This window comes from Parasteatoda tepidariorum, chromosome 8 (assembly GCF_982258835.1).
Source record: "Parasteatoda tepidariorum strain Cologne lab strain chromosome 8, Ptep-v5.0, whole genome shotgun sequence".
NCBI lineage: Eukaryota > Metazoa > Arthropoda > Arachnida > Araneae > Theridiidae > Parasteatoda > Parasteatoda tepidariorum.
Window position 1 is genome coordinate 63,329,481 of NC_141762.1, and position 22,768 is coordinate 63,352,248.

At 30.6% G+C, this 22,768-nt stretch overlaps 1 protein-coding gene across 4 annotated transcripts in view; it reads right to left on the reverse strand.

Moving 5' to 3' along the window:
- The window catches only part of LOC107442862 (anoctamin-4), a 346,119-nt gene that overhangs the window by 35,536 nt on the left and 287,815 nt on the right, over window positions 1–22,768 (reverse strand). For all 4 annotated transcript variants that reach the window (XM_087168997.1, XM_071181276.2, XM_071181277.2 and 1 more), the window contains 8 exons: window positions 20,368–20,430; window positions 20,048–20,122; window positions 18,137–18,301; window positions 14,648–14,684; window positions 14,453–14,564; window positions 4,875–4,929; window positions 4,692–4,789; window positions 3,744–3,883 (listed from right to left, as the gene is read on the reverse strand). In XM_087168997.1, the coding sequence (XP_087025123.1) occupies window positions 3,744–3,883; window positions 4,692–4,789; window positions 4,875–4,929; window positions 14,453–14,564; window positions 14,648–14,684; window positions 18,137–18,301; window positions 20,048–20,122; window positions 20,368–20,430 (745 nt within the window). The remainder of the gene's footprint in view (window positions 1–3,743; window positions 3,884–4,691; window positions 4,790–4,874; window positions 4,930–14,452; window positions 14,565–14,647; window positions 14,685–18,136; window positions 18,302–20,047; window positions 20,123–20,367; window positions 20,431–22,768) is intronic.

Genomic DNA, 22,768 nt, shown 5'->3' on the forward strand with positions numbered 1-22,768 from the left:
TATTTTTGTTTATGAGTGTTCATTTTTTTCAGGATCCACTGCATCGATATAGTTAATGTGTGATAAATATAATGCATGCTGTGATTTCGGCAGTAAGTTTAGGAGCTTAAAAATAATTTTTTTTTAGTTTAAAACTCTTCAAACCCGATAGTAAGCTACAGGAAGGAAGGCCAGGAAGTACTTCTTTACTGGACCTAGTAAGATAAAAATATTAGGCCGTTCCGTTTCACAATGCAACCGTTAAACAGACCGAGCGAATGCTACAAAATATCTATTTCTAAAAGTAGATTGGTTTGAAATGAAATGAAATTTCTGTTTATTATTTTATTGAATTTTATTTATCTCTCTCAAGGTCTTTGTTTTATAAGATAACTCTTGCGTTGATGTCAAACATAACAAAAAAATTAAGAGGAGATTAGTAGTTGCCAGACATAGAACGTGATATTTAAATTGATTTCCTTTTTAAAAAAAGCAAAAAATAAACTTAATTTAGGAGACTTAAGCGTTATAAAACCATTTCCAATTCGAAAGTTCTTTAATGATATAAAGTTATCGTTACATATCGTTAACATGTAAAATTACATCTCATTTTTTTCTTATTGTTGAGTCCCATAATCTTTTTTCTAAGTTTAATTTTTTCGTTTAATTAATCTCCTAAGTTTAATATTTTTAAGTACTGTCGATTATTTTTCAAATCAATGTAATTATTAATTTCGTTTTTGTTACGTCCAATATAGTATCAAAATTTTCTGACATAAATTACAATAATTTTATATTTCATCAACTAGAACGGCCATTAATTTTTTTTTTTTTAATATCTTCTTGTGAGAAAATAAAGAATAGCGAGTGAGAAGCAATCACATGGGATGGCAAGCGGAGCCAGCTGTGCTGCCTAGTTCATATAAAATTGATGAGTTTAGTTGTGTTTTGAAAAAATATTTATAAATGTCTACTTTCTCTAATTGCGTGTGGGTGAGCCGTGGTGGCTCAGCGGATAGAGCGTTTGCCTCCTAACTAGGTGAACCGGGTTCGAAACCCAGCTATGGCTGGTCAATACGAATTTCGCCCTAGGCTGATACCGACCACAATGCTGACGTAAAATATCCTCAGTGGTAGATGGATCATGGGATAGAGTCCCTCTGCTGTCAAGCTAACAGTGGGAGGTTTTCGCTGTTTTCCTCTCCATGTAACGCAAATACTGGTAATTTTATCGAAAAGTCCTCCGCAAAGGCGAATTTCTCCCAATACTTGATCCAGGAGTTTCTTTGTCTTCTAGATTGGGCTCAAAATTACAAGAATACGGAATTGAACATTGGTAGCCGTGAACCAAAAATTATAAAATAAAATTTCGTGTGTGTGTTTTTTTATTATTTGCTAATATTCTAAACCAGAAAATATGTCTTATTTATGTTTCAAAAATAATTTTAATCCAGTAAATGTGCTGTAAGTGCATTTAAAACTGTTTTAATTAAGTAATTCTGACATTATACCATTTTAGTTAAATATGAAAGATGTTTGGTGAGTTTCATTGAAATGTTTTCCTTGGTAAATATTTAATCCCTAAAATATTTGTTAATAGATATGTGAAAATAATTGAAAAATGCGCAAAATGAAATGATTTTACAACCATATTTTTATCATTACTGAATACGGCTCACTGCAGAAGTTTTTTTCGTGATGGTAAGTCAATACATTGCAAGTAAGGATTTTTTAATGCCTTCATAAGGTTTGATTAATTAATTTAATGATGATCAGTTTTCTTACGAACATTTGACCCTGTAACTTATTTATCAAAACACTATAAATACTGTGCAGAAATCCTGATAAATTGATGTCACTAGTACACATTGTATTAAAATTTGAAGCAAATCAGTTGTTCTGCTAAGAAAACTCTATTTAATATTTACGAAACCTGTATTTTTAGTTTATAATGTGTCTCCCCCCTTTTAATCTTAATGTTTTTCTTTTTTGTTTTTAATTATGTAAAGTAGAAAACTTTCATTTAAAAAAAATGGAGCTCTGTTCGTAAGTGTAACACTTTAGAAATAAATACACAGGTTGGACAAAATAATAGAAACGCTTCTATACTAACTCGTTCTTTTTTTATTTCTCAAGAAATTCTGAGAGAATTATTTTGAAATTTAAGAAGCGGTTTGATCATCCCATTTCTCATACACATTAATAAAGTTGAAAGCTTTTCGAGATTTGTGGAAACGACAATAAATTACGAACGAAAACAAAAATGTTTTTGAACGCTCTATGCGATAAGCTTGATGTAAATTACGTTGATTCATAGCATAAAATTTCGCAAACCTTCTTAAATATTCATGGATCAAGCTTAGATATTCATGGAGATATGGTTGCTTTCACATTAAAAAAAAAAGTTTTTACTTACGTTTTCTTACTATAATTGCAGAAAAATCTTATAAAAATAAACAAAATGTATAGACCTTTTAATTAATACAAATATTTTAAAATTTGAAAAAAAAATTCGTCAAAAATTGCAGAAGATATGAGTATTTAAGGTAATATTTCATACAGCCATTAAAAATATTTAATTTTTTTTTGGTTTGCAATCGTATTTGGTATTTTATGAAAAAAGTTCGATTTGAATGTCTTGAAAATTTAAAAAATTTCTAATAATTCTCGAATAAATAAAATTTCGTTTGATAACTTGAAAAGAAATCTTTGAATAGTAAGGGATTTTCCACAAATTTAATTTTTTTTTTAAACAAGATTTATTAAAATGACATCACCATTATTTAGGACCACACCCTAATAAATTATGTTTTTTTCCCAATACCATCACATTTTGTTGTCCGGATCACCATTTTAGGGTATTATTTTTTATTATGAAATTTTGTTTTATGATGTAAAAGGAAATTTGTTGAAAACCCCTTGTCATTTAAAGCTGTTAATAAAAAAGCATAAAAGCTATTTGTAAGTTTGCTAAAAACTTTATAAATTTTCGAGATATTCAAATCGAATTTTTTTCATAAGTTACCAAGTATGATTCTAAACAAAATTATAAAATTTTTTAAAAATGTTTTCCACGCATTAGCAGTATGAGAGGATTACTTTAAATACCCATATCTTGCGCAATTTTTTTAGATTTTGTTGTTATATTTCAAGATAATATTTTGGTTATTAATTACTCTAAACTTCTTAGAATTCTAGAATTAAAAATTTCTCTAAAAATTATGTTTTGAACTTTTTTCACAAGTTACCAAGTATGATTCTAAACCAAATTTAAATTTGCAGAAAAGTAAGTAAAAAAAAATGCTTTTTTATAAAAATGTCACTGAACATAAAAATGTTTAGAGCTACAAGTTTACTGCTGTATTTTTTGGCATAGGGTGTTCAAAAGCATCCTTTTACAGTTGTAATTTACGGTTGGTCCCTCAAACCACTAAATTTGATTTGTATGAGAAATCGAATGAGTTATCCAAATATCCAGCAGATACTATTTCACATTAAACATTCCTTAATAAGACTTATAAAGTTTTAAATTAATTCGCTAAGTATTATTGGAGAAAAGTAGTTTTTAATTAATTCGCTTAGTATTTTTTGAGAAATATGAAGAAAAAAATGTGTTACTATAAGAGTGTTTCCATTATTTTGTCCTACCCCTGTATATGAAAATTCATGTTTAAACAAGTATACTCAATATATGGAGCATTATCTAAACAGTAATTAAACTGTGACTAATATTGGCGTAGATAATGAGAAATCAGTTCCCTTACCCATTTCCAGATATTCATCAAACAATGCCATATGATCACATTCGAGTAAATTATAATCGATTTCCCAACGAGTGGTGGCCTTTCTGTCTTTTGGACCATCCCTTGTTCTCCACCAACGTTTCCACCAATTCATCACTTCCCTAGGAAGAAAAAAAAGAATTTTTTTTTGTTTTCTTTCACTACTTTATTCTTCTTATGGTGCATGAATATATAATCAATTGCAACAAGAATGTAAAAAAATAAATATTCAAATAAATAATACGGTTCATGTAAGACTATGGTTAGCAATTGAACATTTCGTGAAATAAATTTTAAATTATGACTTTTCTGAAGTTTTATTACTCAGAAATTATTAGATGTATTTCAATTAAATTATGTATTGTGTCATTTAAAATTAAAAGAAAAAACACCTTACAATTTAAGTGCTTTCGATCGTTGTTAAATAAATGGACAAATTTCAATAATCGCATTTTGCATAAAATTATCTTTGGATAAGCGAGTTTCAGTTTTAGGTGAAAAGTTCTATTGATTCACTTGCATAGTAGCAAAATTATGACAGAAAAAAAGTAAGAAATTAAGTTAGCGTTATAAGACTAAAATAAATTTTTAATGTAGCTATAATTTTAAGTCTGATTTCGCAACCTAAAATATTGTCTGTATTAATTAGATATGATATTTCAGGTTAGTTTCTCAAACCACTGCTATGACATATTTGTTGGTGAAAATTTGATTACTAGATCAAAAGTAGTTAATGTGATCCGCATTTATTTTATTTAGCGAAATGTGTATGCATAGATAACTTTCGTAGATCAAAATATTGTTGAACTAGCAGTTTTATCCTAATTTGAAAAAGTTTCACTTGAAGCAGTCACTTAAGACAAATAACTAGTCACAAAATAACAAAATAAATTAATTTAGTTCAACGCATTGTTGTCAAATATTACTTACGCCCAAGAAAGCTCTGAAATATTGTTCAATATTTGTTTTCCAACCATTATGATTGCTAACTGAACACACACTTCAAAAAGGCATCCTCCAAGCTCACACTGAAATAAAATGCATATTAGTAATCTGATCAAATTATTTAAGTAGATAAATAAATAAAAATTGCTGAAAAAAAATTCAGCGTACCTGATCTTGACGATAACCAAATAAAGTAAATGTTTTTCCTGGATGACCAAAAAATCTGAAAATAATTATAAGTCTTTGAGATAGAGACATGTACAAGAAAAAAATTATTTTTTTTTTTATTGAATCAACAAAATTTATGATCATATTAAAGCATATTATTAGATATACTACATGTAATGAACATGTTTTGGCAGCACACAATTTTTGTGTGGATTTTTATGTTATTCGCAAGTAAATCACATGAACGTTCTTTCAAACTGAAAGGCTCTAACATAAAAGAAGACATTCTTGCTGTAGTTTTGGTTTCAAACTGAAGGAAAAAAAGGGTGTTTTAAAAAGTCTAAAAAACTTCAGATCTTCAGTAATTATCTAAATTGCACGCAAAAAAAAAAAAAAGAAGAAATTCCTCGTAGATTTTTCCCTTTTTAAAAAACGCTAAAATGTCAACAGAGTGTCCAATATAGTACAGGGTATACTTTGTGTTAAGTAAAATGAAGCAAAAACAACGCCAATAAAGTACAATTAAAGGTATATAAAAGAAAAAAATGTCATTTTTATACCTTTACTTGTGATTTATTCAAGTTTTTTTTTTGTTTTAATTAACAGAGTGTTTTCATATATTCTAACATTGAATAAAAAACAGAAAAATTGAAAATAATTGCTATAAATTTTATCCGAAAGATAATTTCTAAAAGGTTATGATTAATATTTTCATTTTTATAGCTGTACATAGAAGAGATGTTAAATATTATTTGTTGAATCCAAACTTAATATGAAGAATGGCGACTTAAATTCCCTTGAACTTCAGCCGCCGTTATTTTATTTATTGACATATTTTATGTTTTGACTCTACACTACGGTTATGTACAATAAATGTGAAAAATTTCATCGTATGTTTTCTGGAAACTAAGCAATATGTTTCGATATTTACGTGGGTAGCGAAAATAATATGCAATAACGCATATCAAAAATATATACGAGAAAAGTGTGAAATGCTATTTTTAACTCAATCGAGATAAAATATTTTTGCAATTTCAAAAACAAAGAAAACAATTCTGACAACCTTCACTAAAAGAATGTTTAATATACTTTTAAATTTTTTATTCCTGCAATAAATACCCTTTATTCTGAAAAACTGTAAAAATTGCGGATAATAAAAATGCCCTAAGTAAAAAATTCTGGAATTCCAATAAAAAGTAGTACTGGCATTCTGAGTACAGCATCTGTTCTTACCTTAAAATTTTATGCAGTAATATTCTTTATTTACAGTGATTTTACAGTAAATTTTACTGTGAAAATTATGGTTTATCAGATTTCTCGTTCCGTACATTTTTACAGTCAAAATTTACCAGCACTCAGGGTGCCAGTACCTTTTATTATATTTTATTCCGGAATTATTTTACAGTGTAATTGCAATAAATTGCAATAATGAATTACGGTGAACCAGGCTAGAAAGGCCAAGCAATATATTTTATTTTTATTCTGTAAACATCGTTGAACAGCCGACTCAATTCTCACTGCAAATGTTCAACTCCATAGCCATGTAATTTTGAACTCAACCCAGAAGACAAGGGAGCTCCTGGATCAAGTAGTGGGAGAAATTTGCCTTTGTGGAGGATTTTATCAAGAACTTTTCATAGTGTTATTGCAATGTATGAACATAAGCAAAAAAAAAGTTCTTTTAATTCTTTTTATTTATTTATACAGATATGCTACATATTTAGAAAACATTTATGCGTACGCACAACGTAATAGTTGGTTTGGCACTGCTATCGGCGTAACTCAAATAATTAAAATAACTCAATTTAAATTTAAGTTCATTTAGAAAAAACTAAGATTAAGAATTATAATTCATTTTGAAAACTATCACATTTGACATAAAAAATGTAAATTTAATCCAAGTGAAATTAAATGAAATAATCGCTTTAAGAATAATTTTATGTGATGTCAAACTGACGAAATATACTTAAACAATAATTTCATTTTCAGCTCAAGCATTTATTGAGAAAATGAAAATGAGTTGCTTGTGCTTGCAAACAATTTATATTCAAGAAATATAAAATAGATTGAATCGTAAAATTTTATGTATTTTTGGGCAGAAATTTGGATTTTATGAATATATTTATGATATTTACTCTTATCATTTCAGATTTTATTGCTAAAAGGTGTGGGGTGATTTATACCTAATCCACTTTAGGATATTGGGGTTTTATTTATAAACAAAATATTTGAAGGTACAAATTGTCGTTCTGATTCACACTGGTTATTTTCCAAGGAATTTAGCTAACAAATATTTTTTCGATCACCAAAGGTAATTTTTTCGAATTTTATCTTAGACAATATTTAAAACATAGTTTTGAATTTACATTCTTTTAAAACTTTTTTTTCGTTACGTTTTAGAAGAGTTGCATATTTTTATTATTATTAAATTGCCCAACATTTAGCGATTTAATGCAGGGTGGTTTTGGCAGGTCTTTGCTGAATTATGCCCCCTTGGTGAAGATACTTTTAGTGAGAGTTTTGGTACATAAAAGTTTGTATAAATGTATAACATAATTAAAGCATTCCCGCAAAATCCGGATAAGGGTCAAGGGAGCCGTGGTGGCTTAGGGGATAGAGTGAGCGCTTTCCAATGCGGTGAACTGGGTTCGAATTCCAGTGATGGCTGGTCGATATGAATTCCACACTCGGCTCGCACCGACCACAGTGCAGAAATATATATTAAGGGTAGACGGACCATGGGTTAGAGTCCCCTGGGCGACAGGCTAACTGTGGAAGGTTTTCGTGGTCTTCTTCTCCATGTAACGCAAATGCGGGTTAGTTCCATCAGAAAGTCCTCCCCGAAGGCAAATTTTACCCAATGCTTGATCCAGGAGTTCTCTCGTTTTCTGGATTAGAAGCCGTAAACTCAAAATTTGGGTCGGCTGTTCAACGACGGTTATGACATAAAACAAGATAAGGGTCAATGGGTCATAGTGGATAAGGCTCCAGACTTTCATGGACAACGGTAAAACTGCGATAATTTGGTCAACATTGCGAACAATGTTTCATTTACTTTCCAATCAAACTGGCGCCCATCGATCTGAAGCTGGGAGGAAGGGGGGTTCAAGTCGCTATTGAGACTCGAACCCTAGTCCTTTATTATTACAGCTAGGTGCCCTTAACCCCTGAGTCATCGTGATAATTTGTGGTTATAATGTATGCGTTTAAAAGGAGTGTTACGGACGATTTCACAGATCTTACAGTGGTTAGAGTACTTTTTCTCCTTGAAGCGGGACAATAAAGAAACTAACAGTTAAGTTAGGACAATATGTTTGGCATGAAAAATAGCGGAGCTAGACAAGACTTAGAAAAGAGTGTTTCATAAAATTTCGATGAAATAGCTTTTAAGTTCTACTAAAAGCGTTTCGACGACAGCAAGCAGGAAGTAGAATACAGAGATTTGTCTTCAGCATCATAACTTCTGCATCTCTATTTGACAGTCCGATTATTCGTACACGGAAAAAATATTCTGGTAAAATTACCAAACTGTAAGGTAGTGACATTTCTGGTAAAAAAATCCCATAATTCTGGTTAATAAAACCAAAATATGCGGTAATTAACCCAATTATTTGGTAACAGTTTTCTGGAAATTCTGGTTTTTGAAATTATAATTATTATTACCACATATTTAGTAAAAAATACAAAACTGAAAGCTAAATTTTACCGGATAAACTGTTTTTATGTCATGCTGCAAGCTATCATGATAAAGTTACCAAATTTTACCACATTTATCAAATTTCATAACATAATATGAAGTCCTATATATATTTATTTGTTGATTCTAACAAAATCATTATCAAAGCACTTCGGTAAAAATTACCGAGTTTTTTAATGTTCCCATAGAGGCAGAAACACGGTAAATGCTTCCATATTCTGAAAGTTTTGCTCATATTTCTTTCTCAGTGCACTAAAATTATTGTTTCAAATTCAGTTTAGGTTTTCTTTTGCAAATAAATGTTTTCATAGCGGTGGGAAAAATTGGTAGTTGCCCTAAAAGTTTTACAACTCAGAAACTGTAATCTTAACTGGGAGAGAAAATGAATTGTTTTAAAGCTAAATTTAGCGTTGACACTTAAAAATGCCTTGACATTTTTAAGTGTCAACGCTTAAAATGACTCTTAAAAAATTTTATTCTGTTCTTTAGAATACTATGCTGAACAAGGGGTCATATACTTTTAATTATTTGATACCCCCGAAAACATTTTATAATCACTTGATACTACATTACATTTACATTTAGATGAGCTACATATACACAGTGTTTTAAATGAACTGTTGAAAAATTCTGTCTTTCAGTAGAAATCAGATGTTAGAAATTTACTCAGAAATTCTACTATCGAATATATTCAATTCAGAATAATCATATTATAATCGCAAGGATTTTGAATAACAAAAAAATCATGTAACTAAATTAAAAAAAAGTACCCACAATCGTGCGTCATCAGTACTTTTTTTTAAAAAGTTGTTACGGTTGTTATGTCTGAGAAAAAAGAACATTGCCAAAACTACCTGAATATGGAAAAAATTTACCGTGTTTCTGGCTCGATTAGAACACCAAAAAAACTCGATAATATTTTGCGAAGCCCTTTAGTCATATTTTTGTTAAAATTAACAATGGAATATGATTTAATAATATGAGATAAAATTTGGTTGTTGTGAAAAAACTTGATAAGTTTATCATTACACCTTAGAGCATGGTATAAAAACTGGTAAATTTATTTGGTGAAATTTACCTTCCAGTTTTGTATTTTGACAAAATGAGTGGTAATAAGAACTGTAATTTTGATAACCAGAATTTCCATAAACCTTACCATAAATTTGAAGAAGTATCAAATAAATGTTTAAATACCGTACATTTTGAGTTTTAATACCATAACTAATTTTTTTTATCAGCAATGTCTTTACAATACGTTACATTAATTTATCCGAATTTTCTCGCCATGTGTAATTTATATGGGACCTAAAAATTCTGAACATATGGTTTTTTACCTTAAAGTAAATAAAAAAAATTTTTTTTAAGCGAATTATTATTTTAAATGAGCAGAAAAATAATTAAGCACCGATGTTTTAAATATCGAACATCACCCAATTGATAATACATTTTCAAAAAAATAATTGATCATCGGGTGCCTTACCACTGTTTCTAGGCTTAATATTTATTTTAATTATTTACAAGATGAATTGACTATTTCTAATTTAGCTTATTCGTTGATTCAATGTTTTACTCATTTACTAATATAAGGATTCGGTAATTCTCATACCCACTGATCAGTCGATTTATTGATTCAATCATTCAATGACTTACTTACTAATCTAAAATTTCTATCTTTAACCAGACTTTAATCACTACTTTTCAGATTTAAATACTTCGATATATTTAGTCATCAATTCGCTACTTTTTGTTCCTCATTCACTTTTATTATCTCCATTCAATCAAGCTACTTGTTCATATAGCGACGCAGAATATATAAAGAAGTCTTAATTAATTATTAAAAAATGTCAACATCTCCTAAAACTAAAATACATTTACAAACCCTTAAAAAACAATAACAGGCATTCATAAATAATATATAACCTAGAATTTCTTGAATTCAGACAAACCAGAAAACAAACTTCAAATATGGCCATAAAACTATTTGTCCAAAAGTAGCGTCAGAATGCCGTCGGCAACAAATATTGAGAGTGCATGCGTTGCGTGAACAAAATGTTTGAGAGGTTGCGTTTCTTTCTATTTGTTGTAGATTTCTAGGACTCATGAAGAAAAAATAGTTGAAAAATGCTTGAAATAAAATTTGAAAATGTCTTATAGGAAGTTTTACACTAGACGGTGCACTCTGTGTTACTTTTCTTCACACTCTTGAACAAATATTGGGTACAAATAGAACCTTTATTCTGTACATATATATAGTTATATATACATAAAAAAAACTGTCCAGAAAGTAATATAGAATATTGTTCTTAAACTAGAAATTTAAATTCTTCATGTAAGTAGAATATACTAAGAAAATATTCAGGCGAAAAATAAATAAATAAATACCAGCATGGTAAAAGCATTTCTGATTTAAAAAGAATATCAAGAATTCTGCAATAAACTCCAACACTTACGGTAACCATTACTTTGATATTTTTTTTATTCGTTATAGTAATGGTTTATCGGAAATTTTGTATCGCAAATATAATATAGTTCTTATAACCTACACATTTAGTACAAATGTTACACTGTAAAATAAATTTAACTGAAAAAATAGTTTTCACGCTGTGAAAAATCACGATGAAATTACCAGACTGTTGTTCGGAATGTATAATTCATTTTGCCATTTATTTAGTAGTTTTAAGACTTTGATGGAGATGCTTTGTTTCAAAGCAAATGACAATCGAGCTTATATTTTGCTTTCTCTTTTTTTTATATGGTTTAGATCATAGGTATCTAACCTTTCGTTATATACCGTCCACTTTGCAAGACAAATTTTTTAAACACTCCTTAAAATTTTTTAAACATATGCTTAAGTAACTGATTTTAATAAAATAACAACTTTTACATTCCTTATTTTCGATTTGGTACTCTTTTAATCATACTGTTAGTTTATTAAAAATTCCTATTAACCAACAATTTTTCATTTGGAAATTTTTTTTTATGAAAGTTGCCCTTACGTAAAAAATGATTATTAGTTATTATCTTCTAAGTAAAGCTTAAAATTATTTTAAAACAAATAATAACTTTTGAACTTCTTAGCGTGAAACATTTTTTGTGTACAACAGCAACCAAAGTGTTACTTACTTTAATGACTACTAATTCATGACTAAAAACATTATAACTACATTAAAACTTGTTAATACATTATCATGACTTAATCTTGCAATTCATAATAATATTATTACTTGTCAAGTGTACTCAATATTAAAAAAAAAAAATTACTTCTGTCAGTTTCTAACCATTCTCTAGGACTTTCAATGACCCCTAGAAGTCCTTAGCACCCACTAGGGGCAATCGCACCTACGTTTGGATCCTATGTCTTAGACAATGGTGAAACTCTATTGATGCAATTGACGGAAGTTACATGACGTAATTTTTAACTATATTTCCTTTCCTTTTTCTTTCGCAATTATTTATTTTCCTAATATATTCTCAATCACAACAGAAGGCATGAATAATTCCTTCAAGTGTTAAATTGTTAAAGGTTCAAGTTCAACTCAAGTGTTAAGTGTGTTAAATATACTAGACTCTGAAGGCCACTATTATATGTGCTGGATAATGATATTAATTCCTTCTGTATTGTCTCCCTCTGACGTAGAGCAAGGAAACATTAACCTTACAGGAAAATGGCGACAACTGTAGCACAAAACATTGATATAAAACAAACTTTATTTTAATTAATTTTGAGGCATTGAATGAGAATATATTTATTTATGTTCCTGTTGTTAGATATTATTAAATATTAATATGTAGGTAGGTATTTTATTTACGTCGCACTGAAGTTGCCCAATGGGCTAATGGCGACGGTCAGGGAAGCATTCCTGAGGATGATCCGAAGACATGCCATCACAATTTTGATCCTCTGCTGAAGGGATGGCTACTCTGCTTGGTAGCAACAACCTTGCGCGATCAAGGATCAATACCGCATGAGGATCAATAACGAGGATCAATACCGCACACGCTCGGTCCCTACGCAGACTGATCCGAGTGGTCACCCAACCGCACACTGACCGCAGCCAGTGATGCTTGACTTTGGTGTTCAACTGGGAACCGTATCTTTACGATCAGTCCACTACTGGACAAATATTACTATGTATTACATTATGTTATTTACATTATGTCTGATTTCATTCTTGTAAATATTTGCGTAATATCTGTATTAAGTTTTATTTCACTGATTTTGACTCTTGAGATTATCACAAAATTGTGCGAATTGTGAAAAGTATTTTTATTTTGAGCAATTTGAATAATTAAAAAAAGTATTTATTTAGCCGCATGCATTTAAATTATAACATTTGTAATAGTAGTACTGTTACTATTCTTTTTGCTATTTGTGGTTTAAAATTCAGTAAATTGCTTTATTGATATTAAAATAATAAAATTCAGTAAATTGCATTATTGATTTCAATTAAGTAGAATTTTTTTTTAATTTAAATTAAATTTTTTGAAATATTGAGCTAAGAAACACATTTGAAAATCGATGTAGTTATGTATCTTGAGACTGTAATTAAATCAATAATAATTTGTTAAATAGAAATAGAGAAATTCAAAAATGAACTTATTTAAAAGCAAATTTTTCAGCAACTTTTAAAAATCGTGTCAACATTAATCAGTGCGTATCATCTCATTTTTCAGAAATAGTGATGTCATTTTCGACCAATGGCGTGATCTGTCGGCTTTGAAATCTAATTCGCTCGTAAATTAACGGTCCCCACTGGCCATTGGACGACTAAATACAAAAAGTGGAGATTCAAAAATTGCTTGCCAGTCAGAGCAAATTTCCTTTTTTTCTTCAAAAATTTACCCCATTTGCATTTTATTACTAGTATTATTTTTTGAAAAAATGGAATTATTATGAATATTTTGTGATGCGCCGAAAATTATTTTATCTAACGCTTGTTTTTTAAAATTTTTCTTTTTCTAGAAACGAACCTTGCAATACATTTCGAGAAATGCTTGAAAAGAAATCTTGCATTATTCAACAGATTTCTTAATCGTTTAAATTTCGAAAAATTATGCTGTGTTTTAAAATGGGGCCGCATGTTTGAAAAGTATGCCACATGTTTTTAAAAATGGACATTGTTAAAAATGCCATGACTGGCCACTCGACAGCCTCGAAATTTTCTAATTTTGCACTATAGTATGTGTTGTATTTAATAGAAAAGATTTCCTTTTGCCTAGATGCAATGTAGAAGAAATTTTCTATTTTCTACAATTTATCTATCGTAAGCATCCTCGTTTAACTCAAAAAACAACATTGATAAAAAAAGTAATGTTTATAAACAATTTAATTAACAAATATTTCAAGTAACTGCATTCATTTGGACCATTCTAAGGAAATGAGTTCATTACTAGTTCCAACCAGGATTAGTTTTACTTGTATCACTTAAAAAGAAAAAAAAAAGCAAAGAGGCAAACGTTTATTTAAAGAAAATGTTAAAAAACATCTTATCAATTATTAAATGTTGTTGTCGTTGGCCATTAAGACAGAGGGGGTGCGATTGTTCTTGTTTTCCAGTGGAGCCATCTATGGTGAAGAATTCGATTTCCCATGTCACACCCGTTCATAGGGCGGACCCATTCATTTATCCACAGATCGTAATTTTGATCTAAATCAGAGAACGACGATTCTCCAATTCAGTACCCCCAGAGGTTTTGAATTGTTATGGGAAGATGGAGGACATTGTGACGCACCAGTCACCATTTACTACACGGGAAATCTTTAGCAGACAGGATTCGAACTCCCGTTCTGACAAACGTGAGTCCAGCTCCCGGCCAACCAAGCTATCTCGGCCCTATCAAATGCTAAATAATAAATGAAAGTATGAAATAATTTTCTTACCGGCCTTTGAAAAATGCAATATAGATGAGTGAAGAGTACATGTTAATGAATTCAAATAAAAACATCTTAAAAGTGAAGCTATCTTCATATTCTCTTTGTGTGCGAGGTTGTTCTGTAAAAATAGAGTGAAAAATTATAAAAAAAAATACATGAAAATAATTCAGAAACTGCATAAAAATATAATGCAAATCTCACCTAAGTTTGTTAGTTTGGCAGTAAGTTCTCTGTAAACCTATAAATAAAAATAAATGTTTTACTTTAAAACCAGCTTAATACATTTTTAAAAACTTTGTGTTTAAAAGTGTGTTTAAATGTTTTCTACAGGCACATGAAATTAGAAAAATTTTCTAAAAAGAAAAGCGTTTTGTTATCTATACATACATTTCTCTTATTTTGTTATTCTGTTGGCAGCACTAGAGTTGTTATTCATTTTGTTAGCTTGTCTTAAATAATAATTTACATCATATTAATTTTTTTTAATACGTTGAGAACTTAGTTAGAATTATTCTGCTAGGTTGGCTTAGGTAATAATTGAAGTAGTGTTGAACAGTTAGTTAGAAGTTAAAATTTATTTAGAATGATTTTGTATTTTTATAGAAATAAGAACTTAGTTACGAAGTAGTTATTTAGATAATTAATTTTTGTACCTTTCTGAAATTATAAACATAAACAGTGCTATGGTGCAGCATACCGTTATGAAAATCATTGCTGGCAGAGATTGCCTTTTTCGAGCAATGGAATGTGTACATTGTACGATACTAGAGTTATGGCTCGAGAGGAAATAGTACAACACGTAATGGAGCATTTGGATGAGTTGTGTATCTTATCTCAAGACGGAGATGGAAATAATTTTAACACTTCTGCTGTCTATACTGTGCTGAAATGTAAGAAACTTGTGGCGTAAATAACACTACGATTTTCAAGCATCAATTCACTAGTACGTAAGATACCGGCATGTATATAAGATGTGCTAACTTGGTTGTCTAATGGTCTATTCCCCACATTGGTGACTCGCGGATGCGATATGATCACGCCTACATCAATGGATGGTCCACATTGAATAGTTGACTTTCTAATTGTGACTGCGTCATCTTCCTCTTCACGCTGTTGCTTCTGTGTCTCATTTACACACAACTGATTTCTGCACTCACTCGACTGCTAATAGCAACATAGGAGTGACCACATGCACAACCATGAACTTAATATAGCTCTCATGGCTAAAGCTCAAGAAACCCGGTGACCTTAATCCAGCTCTCCCGGTCTTTCACAAATACAGCAATTAGTGGTATCCGTTCATCGAATTCTATCCCTAATAAAATTCTAATGTGGGAGTAATGTGGCGTAACTACTACTACGATTTTTAAACATCAATTCACTAGTATAAAAGACATGTTAACTTGATTCAATCTAGAGGTACTTTTTGATAGATGAAAGTCCGCATTGTCTTATGGTCCTTCCCAACAAACTCTTGTCGGACAGATTTTAAATTATTACTAAAATTTAATACGTAAAGAACTTTAACAATATTGACGACATCTCTTGAAAACAGTTAAAATTGAAATAAAAGTACTTCATGCTAGACGTTGAAAAAATTTTGTTAATTTGGTTTGACTCAAACTAATTAAGGTGTTATAATATGAAGATGGATTTAAGATTTAGAATAGTTAAATACAGTTGTGTTGAGTATTCAGCTTGCTTACCGTCAAAGTTAATATGCTGTGCATGACGGTAAAAGCACAAAGAGTCTAGTTGTTTTAAAATGCATTATTTACTTGTAAAATAATGCATAATATTACAAACATTGATAAAGAATACTGTATTTTAAAATAAATTAAAAATAGAAATTAAATATATAAATACTTTAAAAATTGAAGATGGTAAAAAACTGCGATGCCAAAAAGGAAAGCTTTTTGAACAAAAAAAGTAATTGAATTTTTACTCAAAAATCATAAAATTTCGAATGCTAATAAAAGTAAAAATTAAAATTTGTCATTTTTCAAACTAGTTATAAATTACAATAATTATTTTATGATATGGCTACTTGCTGAATATTTATTACGAATTTTTGTGAAATATTTATTTATATATTTAAAATATTAATTCAGTAAAAAAAATGCTTAATTGAATATTTGTTCAATGATGTGATTAAACAATGTTGAGAGTCATTATTACTGGTCAACTGTATCAATTCAAAAATAAACTGAGCCTTTATCAGATTTATAATGAACTGGACAATTCAACAGATCAACAGTAAACATAAACGCTGTAGAGACGCTTTAGATTAAACTAGATTACTTCATCAGGCTAATTGAACAATTACTCTTTTATAGTTCATATTAAACTCAACTAACTCTGTAAAACCAAAAGTTATCACGTATATTTTATTTTGTTTTGCAACCGTCGTTGAACAGCCGACCCAGTTTTGGGGATTACGACTACTAATGTTCAACTACGTAGCTTTGTATTTTTGAACCCAATCCAGAAAACAAGGGAACTACTGAATCAAGTATTGGGAGAACTTTTGATGTTACTAACCCACTTCGTGGAGGACTTCTTGATGGAACCAACCCACATTAGCATTACATAGAGAGGAAAACCACTAGAACCTTTCACGGTTAGCCTTACGGCAAGGGGATTCTAACCCATGATCCGCCTACCAATGAGGATATTTCACGTCAGCACTGTGGTCGGTGTCAGATGGATGTGGAATTTTTATCGATCGGCCATCGCTGAGATTCGAACTCCGTTCACCTCATTGGAAGGCGAATGCTCTATCACTGAACACTCAGACTGAAACACCAAATAAATTAGCAGAATTTAGTGTTAACAAAAAACTTGCTGTGACACATACAAGCTGGATAACTCTCGCCATTAGCAGTTAACAGTCAGCAAATACTGTAGTAGATAGCCTTCACGCGGAGATAGTGAAAATTTACACGAATTTTTTTGCGGACATGTATAATGACTATCTCAAATATTTCTTTTGTAAGAATGCGAGATCGTATTCAATAAATTGTAGGAAAATTATTTTTAGAAAATATATTTGTTTATACAGGGTGAGCCTGAACAAGACGGCAAAACTTTATTTGGTGATAGAACAGCAATATTTGTTATAGAAAGTAGGAGTGAGCTGCTAGATGAAGTTGTAAATGATATTCAACTTTCATCAAGTCGATGATGTGGTTCCACATCTTGGGCACCAAGATCTCCAGATCTCTCGTGTTTGGAGTTTTTCCTGTGGGACCACATGAAAGGTCTATTCTACAAGTGACCGCGATGTGGATTTGGTTACCAGGATGGCCGTTGTTGCCTGCTATATTAGGGAAATGCCTAGTGTTTTCACAAATGAACATCACTCTCTACACCGCAGGTGAGAAGCCTATGTTGCAACTAGCAGAAGATCTTATAAGCAATTTCTTTGAGCATCTCTCCGAGCAATTCTTTGTGTGCATCAATTACATCTTTCCTTTGAGCAATGTCTTTGACAATTAATCATATTCTCGTGAAAGTTTTCTGAAGCATCTGTTCCCATTCTCGAGATATGTGACAGTGGAAAACTACCTCTTAACTTCTCATTGGTGTTCCGATTATATGAATATTTCTCGTGTAGACGAGTTCCACCACCCAGTACAGTTTTGCATTCTTGCACCCTGTATACTTAGATTTTGTCAGATGTAATGTTACCTTGTCCATGATGATGATGACGACAAGATTGAGTGATGATGCTGTGATGGAAGTAGTGATCTTGGCATATGTTTTCCAGATATCGTTATCACTTGCCATCAGCACTGTCACCAGAATGATTCTATATACAATCATTCCGAAGACAGTTGCCAACAGGAGGCTTAACTAGAAAAGAAAGAAAAAAAAATACGTTGTAATATGCTACATCTACTTAAATTGCAATATAAGTTCATATGATTCGCATTTATTTTTTTTAAAGATCTTCATAAATAAATTATTTTATATGTAAGATTTAATATTATTTCAAATTATGTTTTTCGAATATATTTAATAAAATAATTCTAAGAAAGAAAAAAAAACGAAAACGCTCTCGAAACCTTACAAGTTTCTAACGAAGAAGGCGGTATGGAAATTTGGAGGTGTTTGCAATTATAACCTTTTCACTCTTCTATGTTTCCTGCTATCAAACAGGTTTCATTGTTATTAGTCTCCCTTTCTATGTAAGTAAGTTTTGAGATTTTGACAGCATTTATGTTTTTGTCTTCCTCAAATATTTCATTCTAATCTCTAATATGCACGCTTTTTTTGCTTAGTATTTGACAGGAATTTTAAAAATTGTATATGAAGGATGTTTAACGGAACATCACGTACAGACTACTAACTTTATTAATTAAATCACAGGTGAAGTAAAAGAATTATTGTGTATGAAAAAAAGTCTGTACTGATAAAATGTCATTTAAAGCTTGGGGAGGTTCATTCACTCCACAAATGCGTGAATCCAATAATAGAGTCATATGACTTGCTTAAAATTTTATTTCTCAAGCCGGAACTACTCGACCGGATATCTCTCGAATTTTGTATTCTGCAATGTAAACTGATATTCTTTAAAAGGATGCGTAAAAATTTTTTTTCGACTATTATTAAATAGATGAAAAAATAATAAATATTTATAAAAAGTAATTTTTTGCGGATAATTATCTTTGGATGAACGTATCTAATAATTGTGAGCAAAATTTTTTAAATTGTCTTAAAAAGCTCTCAAGACATAGCAAGCTGGGTAAAGAGGGTAATTAACATTAAGGAGTCCAAACATTAAACCACTCTCTTGACTAAACTATCGGGACCATATTTTCTAGATTGAGCTCCCCTCTATATTTTGAGGGTCAGATATCCGAATCAGTAAAAAAAAAAAGTATGTTTCTTCAGAGAAAGTACGTTTTTGTGTCTTATTTCGCAACTTAAAATATTGCCTGCACTAATTAATCAGCATATTTGAGATTTCCCCCTCGAACAATTGAGCGAAGATCGAACTAGAGCAAACTCGAAAGTGAAGATCCGCTCATTAGATCAAGTCATTCAGAGTTGTCTTATTTTATTTTATTATACCCACTAAGCATCAACCTGTTACTTTTACGAAAATTTTCGTTTGCTAGTTGTTACCTAGTTGTATTACATAGCATTTTTTAAAAAAATATTCAGATTATTAAACTTTTGCAATCTTTATTTATTAGACATTCCACAAATATATATATATATATATATATATATATATATATATATATATATATATATATATATATATATATATATATATATATATATATATATATATATATATATATATATATATATATATATATATATATATATATATATATATATATATATATATATATATATATATATAGCCTAGTTGAGTGAACTTTGCCCACAAACCGCATAAAAACCCTTTTTTTCGTAAATGTTACAATCATATGTATATCAAAGTCATATGTTGAAGTGATATAAATTAAATAGTAAAAGGAATACAAAATAAAAGAATACTCTTTCATTGTAATCAATAAAAATCAATTCAAAATTTCACTTTTATCGTTTATGTTTGATACCAAGTCAATACGCCATTGTACTCACCACAAAAAGAACGGCTGAATGTGCTGCTGCTATTCTATAAACTTTACTCCAAAATGGAAGAAATGGCTCGATTGCCTGTGAAATTAATAAAATGTCAACCACATTACATAAATTTTAAAACAAAATGAGGCTTATTGTTAAAAGTTTTGGAACTAGAGGTAGCTAAAGAGGGAAAATTAGTTTGGTTAATGAACTACTATCATAAGCAAGAGGTAAAAAAAGTTGACAAGACAAAGCTAGCAGGTGCGAAATGCTTATACGCTTGAATGTGTGCAAGTTTTTTTTTTGTTTGAGTTGTACACGTAAGAAAATATTCTTACCATTGTAACTGGATTAAGGCGGTAATGTTTAACAGAAGTTTCGTATTCAGGCCTAATTTGTTCCTGAAAGTATAAGAGATAGAAGAAAAAACAATAATGAACTAAAAAAGCATAGGATAATAGGTTAAAGAGTAAAAGTATAACTAAACAAAAAAATAACTAATCGGAAAGTTAAAAGAATAGAGATTTAAAAACTAAAGTCAGTGATTAATTTATGTTAAAATATGCGCTAAAGAGTTGGGACCATCGGAAAGGAGGTACAGGATTATATTTTGATTTATAGGATTAAATTTTAATGCAAACTTGCCATAAGCACAGTAATAAAGCTACTTATACAGTCGAACCTACACCCTTGTGCAAATTAATTGAAGCAAACTCAATAAATTCAGAAAACTAAGAGAAAATGCTATTTTATTTAAATTTATACAAACTCAAAAATTTTTAGTACATAATATGATCTCCACGACACTTTATTAACATTTGGACACGATTTGGCATGGATTCCACTAATTTTTTACAGTCATTTATAATATTTGTGTCCTCGTACCACACATGAATTAACGCCGTGATTAGCTTCTCCATAGTTGTATCGTCCATATTTAATAGGTGATTCTTGCATATGGCCCAGAGATTCTCAATTGGGTTGATATCCGGAGAGTTCCCTGGCCATTCCAATGTCTCAATTTGATTCTCAGACATGAATTTCTTGACAATTTTGGACGTATGGCAAGAAGCTAAATCCTGTTTAAAAATCCCTGCTCCATCAGGGTATCGTTTCTTCAACTCTGGAACAACTTTTTTACCCAGAATAGTAATGTACTGCTCAGAACGCATCATACCGTCAATAGGCTGCAAAGGTCCAACCCCATTGTAACCGAAACAACCCCAAAACATCTTCTTAGAAAACACGAAAAAAAAGTTTGTTTCAATTAATTTGCACAAGGGTGTAGATTTATCGTTCCCACTTGATTTTCCGTATGGCTCGTCTTGTTCTAACGGTCCCGTCACAAATGCACTTTTATAATGCTAATAATACCCGTTTACATCGTTTTTGAAACTGGCAGATACCCGCATCTAACTTCAGAAATTCTACTGATAATTTCCTATTAATTTTGAAGTTTTGAAAAAAAAAATCAGTAACTCCTGATGGTAATGTTATGCAATGTAAAATGAGGATTTGTTGCAGTTTTGAAAAAACGCCTTAAACATCATATTTGATGTGTATGCATCAGTTGATGAAAATGCTGAAACTTTCGAGGTTGTCGGTTCAACAAATGATTGCAGAAGCTGAAGACGTGCCATGAGATACCGATGGAGTAAATAAATTCAGCCGAAACCAGTGAGAACAATTGCGGAAGGCCTTGAAATAATAAAGAATTTTCTGTATTCATACGAACTAACAGGAAATGAAAAGCAATCTGTTATACATAGCGAAAATTTATTGCTTGTGATATCAAAAATTTTTTGTGGAAGTCTCTTTTCCAGTTTTGTTATAAGGAGGCATGATTTTCAATAATTTCAAAAATTCATGATTATACTAGATACTTAAACAGTGCACCCCCCTCCCAAAAAAATGGATCACTCTGAAAAACTCTGAAAATCACTCTCCGTTCCAGGATTCAAACTTAATGGCTCGAGAGAGTGACTTCTAATATGCTAATTAATTAGCACAGCCGATATTTTAAGTTACGAAATCAGACACAAAAACGTACTTCTTTTTTGAATAAATATACCTTTTTATCGACGGATTCGGAATTCTGAACCCGAAGATATGGTGGATAGTCGCAATCTGGAAAGCATGATCCCCATAGTTTGGTCTGGAGAGCGATCCAAAATTTGGAGCCCTTAATGTTAATTCTACTTTTTACGTATTTCGTTATATCTCAAGGATTTTTCATGCGAATTGAAATATTTCTGCACATAATTATAAATTTTGTTGCTTCAAAGGAAATTACATGCAAAAGATAAATTTGAGTAATTATTTATAATTTTTTAATACTTTATTAAGTAATAATCGAAAAAAAATTGAATTGTAAGGTATAAAATTTTTTACACCATTTTAAAGTATGCAAGCTACGAAATTTGGACAAAATCGATTTTATTTTATTTTATAACCGTCGTTGAACAGCCGACCCAATTTCATGGGTTTACGACTACTTACGTTCAACTCCGTAGCCTTGTAATTTTGAACCAATCCAGAAGACAAGGAAACTCCTGGATCAATACCCCCAGAGGTATTGATTTGTTGTGGGAACATGGAGGACTTTGAGACTCGACAGATTTAACGTGCATCAGTCACCATTTACTACACGGGGAGTCTTCGGCCGGCGAGGATCGAACCCACGACCTCTTGGATATGGGCCCAGCGCCCTACCGACCAGGCTATCCCGGCCGGACAAAA